This window comes from Helianthus annuus, chromosome 17 (assembly GCF_002127325.2).
Source record: "Helianthus annuus cultivar XRQ/B chromosome 17, HanXRQr2.0-SUNRISE, whole genome shotgun sequence".
Lineage (NCBI taxonomy): Eukaryota > Viridiplantae > Streptophyta > Magnoliopsida > Asterales > Asteraceae > Helianthus > Helianthus annuus.
In genome coordinates this window covers 3,666,655-3,674,069 of record NC_035449.2, presented here as the reverse complement: position 1 = coordinate 3,674,069, position 7,415 = coordinate 3,666,655, and the positions used below count along the sequence as shown (strand labels likewise).

The 7,415-nt window shown below is 37.5% G+C and overlaps 1 protein-coding gene across 1 annotated transcript; it reads right to left on the bottom strand.

The window, feature by feature from the left end:
• Nucleotides 1-1,869: 1,869 nt before the first annotated feature.
• On the bottom strand, nucleotides 1,870-3,786 carry LOC110921480 (protein SPA1-RELATED 2-like). Its single transcript, XM_022165807.2, has 3 exons — nucleotides 3,516-3,786; nucleotides 3,425-3,462; nucleotides 1,870-2,630 (listed from the first exon to the last, which is right to left on the bottom strand). Exons 1-3 carry the CDS (start codon nucleotides 3,784-3,786, stop codon nucleotides 2,445-2,447), a joined length of 495 nt encoding a protein of 164 aa, XP_022021499.1. The 3' UTR covers nucleotides 1,870-2,444.
• Between the last annotated feature and the right edge of the window lie 3,629 nt (nucleotides 3,787-7,415).

The window sequence follows — 7,415 nt, the reverse complement described above, 5'->3', positions numbered from 1 at the left end:
TCATACAAATCTGTGTTTATAAGATAAACCGGGTTTTTAAAACCCGAACCCGACCCTACCCGTAGGGTAGGGACTGGGTATGCATATTATGTTCAATACCCGAACCCGGGTTTTTTATACCTGGTTTGTACCAGGGTTTTCACCATACCCGGGTCCTCGTAAAATCCGTACCCGGTTTTTCGTAATACCCGTAACCGGGTTGTGTACAACAACTTTTTTGAACGTTTAGAGCTATGTGAGGCTTTTTTTTTGTTTGTTTTTTTTTTTTTTTTTTGCAGATTTCAAGACATGCAATATGTATAAATAAAGGTTTCCATTATACTTCTTTGTTTTATGTCAAAAAATAATCGAAAAACCCGATCTATACTCGATCGCTGATCCATACCCGACCAATACCTGAACCCTACCCGGATCCGGAAATAGGGTATTCTAATACCCGGGTATTGAAAATCCGAACCCGGGTACACAGGGTATAAATTTTCTGGCCAATACCCAGGCCCGAACCCGACCCCGACCCAGGTATGACCAATACCCGAAAAGTTAAAAACCGGTCATACCCGGGTATATACCCAAACCCAGGTATTAAAAAAAAACCCGAGTTGTGCACCTCTAATTGTGCTTATGGAATGAACTGGGCTAAGTGAACATCCCTTAAATCCTTAATAAGTCAACATCTGGGCTTGAGATCTTGCATGTGGGCTACGTAGTTTTGTTTCTGGGCTTCAGATATTGCATGTGGGCTAAGTATTTTTGCATATGCACAAACTCATCCGAGTATATGCGACCTTTATGTTTTGTTTAAAAAAAGTGTACATGTGACCTTCTTATGCTGATGTGCCAATAAGAAAAAAAAAAAAAAAAAAAAAAAAAAAAACCTAACTACTCATTTACTCTCCTTAAATAAATAAATTACCATATGTCAATATTCTTATATGTAGAATACATACTTGAACTTTTAACACGTTTATATCATTATTAATCTTACTAAATGATGATATTTAACATTCTTGTGGAGTTGTGGGAATGCCTGAAGGCTCCCCCTGCTCAGGATTTTTTACCGTTATCTTAATTGAGGGGCTGGGACAATGTATGTCAGCAATAGAATACAGAGTCATTCTTAAATACCGGCTGATGATCCCTATATACCCAGAAGATGAAACATGCCTGATATGTCGTAAAGCTTGTATGGATGAATACGGAGAGCACGCAGTGCATTGTAAAGAGCTCCCTGGGTTCAAATATCGACATGACTGGGTGCGAGATGTTTTGTGGGACATCCTCAGAAGAGCTGGGATTTCGGCTAAGAAAGAGGCTCCTGTGAATTTCCTTACCGACCCTATGGAAGGGAGATCTACTCTACGACCAGCGGATTTGCTCGTCTTTGGCTGGGCTAGGGGGAAACATGCTTGTGTGGACCTCATGGGGGTTTCCCCTCTGGCTGGTTTAAGGGAAAACGGGTTTGTAGCTGGACAAGCAGTAAGAAAGGTAGAATCGAAGAAAGTTGATAAGCATGCTAAAGCTTGTGTAGAGAACCAGCATGTTTTTGTCCCTTTTGCCTTTGACACATTTGGCTCCCTAGCGCAAGAAGCTATCCAATTCCTGACAAGGGTCCAACGGGTCATCCACAACAATTGCTCAACCTCAGGGGGACGGGGTTTTATCTTTGGTAGATTAGGGTTTGCAATTCAGAAAGGGGTTGCGGCGCAGCTTGTTGCCCGTCTACCTTCTGTTTTGATGTAACTTGCCAAGTATTGAAAATTGAAATTAAAAACTTTCTGCAAAAAAAAAAAAAAAAAAAAAAAAAAAAAAAAAAAAAAACTTTTATAAGATCTTTACATCATTTGATGATGATCCAACTTCCATAGATAATCTTATTAGAACATTTGGTGAGAACAACTCGCTTTGTCCCTAAGTTATGGAGATTGATAGTCGGTTTAAGAACAATGAGCACCGGAGATTTCTGAAGTTGAAGTGGAAGTCTACATGGCGTTGACCCTAGAGAACATACCTGCGAAAAACATGTTACATTTTCTCTTTGTTTCTTTTAATGTAAAACTTAAAGATTACTAAACATAGGAAAGTATAATGCTAACAAATACGCCACGCCATGCCAAGCCAAGTCGCAACAACAATTATCAAATCATTCGCCTGACCGATCTTTCAGTAGATGCACTTTTTCGTTATCTTCTCCACCGAGCACAAGTGCTTGTACAAACAGAAATACGAAAATGATACAATAAAATGAATTTTTCATTAACCTCAAAAATGAGAACTGTACAACATAATACTCGACAACCGCTTTTAACAACTTTGAGATTCTACATTTCTACACCTAATATCACAATATAGATGAAGAAATATGTGGTGAAAATGAAACTCAAGACTGAGATGTACTAACTACCACTAGGTCAAAGTCAACACATAAATCTTGAGGGGCAAAAAAGTCAAAACCTTTCTTTCAGACATCCAGTGGAGTTGGCTGCTACAACCATATCCGATTTTTGTCTCCAACAGACGCTTGAAACGAAATGATTGCTTTCATTTTCGGTCTCCTTACCCGTTATGGGATCAATCGATCCAAACTTGTGGGACGTTATAGGCATAGGTAATGATCTATAATAAGCAAACACCTGAAAACGACAAATAGTTGACGCTCGCTTAGACCAGTGGGTATGGTTGGCTCATTCCCATGAGGATGGGCCGCCACGTCACCGCCAGGTAAGAGAGGCTTGGAGAGGATGGACCTAGGGGGTGGGGGATGAACCCCTTTATATATATATATATATATGTATGTATAGATGTGTGTGTGTGAGGAGAGAGGAAGTTGGCCCGTCAAAACCGGCTTGGGGAGGACGATTTGGACGGGAGAAGGGGCGGCGACGGGCATGGGGGGTGGGAAGATGGGGCGGCGACAGGAGGACGGAGCCCATACCCTCCGGTCTTATATGAAGACAAAGTCATATACATAAAATAAAGAGTAAAATGCCATTTTCGTCTCTGGGGTTTGGTCAATTTTGCGACTTTCGTCCAAAGGTTTGTTTTTTCTTATCTGGATCCAAAAGGTTTGAAATCTTGCCATTTTCATCCGGCTCGTTAACTTCATCCGTTTTTCTCCGTTAAGTCAGGGATATTTTTGTCTTTTTTGTTAATTTAAAAGGCAATTTGGTCTTTTTCACTTTATGGACAAGCATTTAGCATAATGTACACGTATTCAAAACCCTTTAAATTAACAAAAAAGACAGAAATACTCCTGACTTAACGAGAAAAACGGATGGAGTTAACGAGTCGGATGAAGTTGGCAAGATTTCAAACCATTTGGATCCAGATGCGAAAAAAACAAACTTTTGGACGAAAGCCGCAAAACTGGCCAAACCTCAGAGACGATAATGACATTTTACTCTAAAATAGGACATATATGATATACCTCATTAGTTTCTGAACCGCATGCAATCCAACAAAATTCTGAAAGACATAAATTTTCATTAAGAATGTAGCAAATGTGATTACCTGATTACGCAAAGCTAAACTATTGAAACATACCTTCTCATTAGTATGACCTTTAAAGGTTAAGATGCAACTGCTGGTTGATAAGCAAGCGAAATCGGCTTTATTGAGGTCCCATAGTTTTAATGTGTTGTCGGTTGATGCAGAAACGAGGGTCACACAATCCACGAATTTGACATAACTAACAGCTCTCTCGTGGCCAGGCAATGTACACAAGGGCGTTGAAACATTTCGAAGCTCATAAATGAGTGGAGTAAGGAGAAAATTGGACACAATAGACATTTGCAGCGGTTTTAATGCTTATAAATAAGAAAGAGGATCAAAATCAACCAAAGAAATTGCATACAAATGAATAACAACTTTAATTATTAATAGAGTTAAATGCCATTTTAGTCCCTGTGGATTGGACCATTTTGCCAGTTTAGTCCAAAGGTTTCATTTTTAACCTGTGGGTCCAAAAAGGTTTCACAGTTGCCATTTTAGTCCACTGGATTAACTTCATCCATTTTTTCTGTTAACGAGAAGGCTAATTCGGTCATTTTATATGGCTGAATTGCCCTTTTAATTAACAGAATTACATACAAAATTACCGAATTGGTCTTCTCGTTAACAGAAAAAATGGATGAAGTTATCCAAGTGGACTAAAATGGCAACTGTGAAACCTTTTTGGACCCACAGGTTAAAAATGAAACCTTTGGACTAAACTGGGAAAATGGCCCAAACCACAGGGACTAAAATGGCATTTAACTCTTATTAATAATACTAAAGTTGAAAAACTGTAATGAGTTTATTGATTTAAGGCTAGACGGTATGGGGGTCGTCCCCCTCCGTTCCGGACCGTCGCCGTTCCGCACACCATCCCGCCTCCTCGTCGGCGTCGTGACCGTCTCCATGGAGGACGAAGCAGAACAGGACAAAACCCATTTCCATTTCCGGTGTTTCCTTCGCAAAAAAAATAATAATAATTTAATTGCCATAATTAGTGGGATAGGATCATCCTCCCATGTACAGTGTTTTGCCATGGCGGATCATCCTCTATAGGACTATGATATGACGCCTACGTAGCGGATCATCCTCCAAGGATCCAAGGAAGGATAGTCACCGTACCGCATAACCTAATACCTTTGTTGTCCTTAAAGAAGAAATTGAATGAGAAACTATTGATTTAGAAGAAATAAGTCAAAAATTCATCAAAGTGAAGCTATGGAGAAATTAAAACAGTATGTGTCAGATTTTTTTTATTATATAAAACTAGACCGACGTAAACACTTTGATTATTTAGATTCATAACTTTTTTATACGGATTCTTATGATTATAAAATGTAACAATATATGGTGTAAAAACTTAACAATAGTTGCAAAACGGAAATAAAACGTTTAAAATAATCAATTAATTATGTCTCCTATATAAAAATCACACAATCTTTTTAACACCAAATTATGAAATTTGGTCCTGCCTTAGATCCGTAAAAAGGAGTTTGCTTTATTTATCCGGAACTCTTTATCATTCCTTGCACAAGGTCAAGTGTAGGGTCTCCCCGCCAGAAGGCGGTGATTGAGTGCTTGAAAGGCCCCTATGAGCAAGAATTTTTGACTGTTATCCCGATCGAGGGGCTGGGGCAATGCATGTCGGTTGTTGAGTATAGGGCTATCCTCAAATACCGGCTGATGATCCCTATGTATTCAGAAGACGAAACCTGCCCAATTTTCCGTAAAGCCTGCATGGATAAATATGGGGAGCATGCTATTCATTGTAAGGAGCTCCCTGGTTTCAAATATCGGCACGATTGGGTGAGAGATGTTTTGGGGGACATCTTGAGGAGAGCGGGGATTTCTGCCAAGAAGGAGGCCTCTGTGAATTTCCTTACAGATCCAATGGAAGGGAGATCTACATTGAGACCAGTCGATCTGCTCGTCTTTGGCTGGGCGGGAGGGAAACATGCTTGTGTGGATCTCACAAGAGTCTCCCCATTAGCTGGTTTAAGGGAAAGCGAGTTTGTAGCAGGACAGGCTATAAGGAAAGCGGAATCTAAAAAGGTGGATAAACACGCTAAAGCATGTGCTGATAACCAACATGCATTTGTCCCCTTCGCCTTCGACACCTTTGGCTCCCAAGCTCCAGAAGCTATCCGTTTGTTGACTAGGGTCCAAAAGGTTGTCCACAGCAGTTGCTCATCAACAGGGGGCAGGGGTTTGTCTTTAATAGGGTAGAGTTTGCTATTTAGAAAGGGGTAGCGGCGTAGCTTGTTGCTCGCTTACCTGCGATATTGATGTAACTCGGCCAGTATTTTATATATAAATAAAAGTATAAAGATACAAAAAAAAATTAAAAATTCAAATTTGAATAAATTCGATTTGATTCAGTTTCTTTTAAAACATGAAAATAACTATTAAAATAAAACATAAGTTTTAAAGCAACCATAAAACATTCCAAATAAAGTACCATAAGTCTAACATTCAAGACGAGAATTTGGGAATAACCACTACAAGTTAATATTTTTAGGGTTAGAAATCTACTGATAGATTTGCTAGTTAGGTTTTAGTTATGGGTCATGTAGTGGGTTTGGTAATCGTAATTTTAATACTTGGAATAAATTTTGAAAATAATTTATAGTATAGCCCAATAAAAGTTATATATGTATTATATATAAAAATAATAAATAAAATATTAATTTTTATTCGAATTTCGAATCGAATCGAATTTGAAATTATAAATTCATATTAGAATCGAATTGAATTCGAATTCGAATTCGAATTCCTGATAATCGAATAGAATTTAATCGAATTTCGAATTTTTCGAATTCGAAACGAATTCTGAACACCCCTACAAGTGACCTTCGAAATCTTAGATCATCATCATTATACTCAGTAAATCTTATCAATAGCAAAGCTAAGTTAGGGTCTGAGAAGTGTAAGATGTAGACAACCTTACCTCTACTCTCAGGGTTGTCTTCGAAAATCATCGAAAATTTGTGGGCCCTGTGCGAAGATAAAATACGGGCCCCCTGAAATATAAACTTTTAAAAAGAATATACAAAAAAGTTTTAAATATATGAAAATGAATTAAAAAATTTGACTTTTTAAAAGAATATACAAAAAAGTTTTAAATATATGAAAATTAAATAAAAATTTGTGGAATCACCCGCATGTTGCAGCGGGCTACTTTTTTACGTGGAAACGTAGATAAAAAACACATCACACGCGCATTTGGACAACGAAATGTAAAAAAGAAAAACACGTTGTAAGGGTAAATTCAAAAAATATTAATAGTTATGTCGTAATTTAAAAAGTTGTTATTTTACAATCATGTAAAACATTCGTAACCTATCCAAATTTATTTAGAAAATACATAGAGTTGAAAGAAAAAGAAAAAAAATAAGATTTTTTTCATAAAAAATGGAACAAACAAAAGTAATTGTAGACTGAATAATATTTTAGGAATTAACATAAATAATAAATTTTAAACTAGATTTGAGAAGTCATGTAACATAATATTAGTCAATTAATGTCATTTGCATTTAATGCATAGCTAACAAACAAAAAGAAAAAAATTAACTAAAAATGAAGCTATCAGGATTAGAATCCAAGGTCCGTTTGCTAATAAAGTGACATATGAATCACCAGATCATGCATCTCATCATGTCATTTTTCAATTCAGTTTATATATATTCTAAGTTCTACAGCGTAACTTTATTAAAAAAATATATTTTCGACTCCCCGGAGGATTTGGGCCCTGAGTCGTCGCCCACCCTGCACCCCCTCCGAGCCGACCATGTCTACCCTGTAGTAATAGAGAGACTGCTTCCAGTAAAACCCAAAGCTCACCGTCGAAATCTTAGAGACGACAATAATCTTTTAGTCGTGATTTTGTTATAAAAATATTTACAATACATGTCTTGTTTGAGATATCA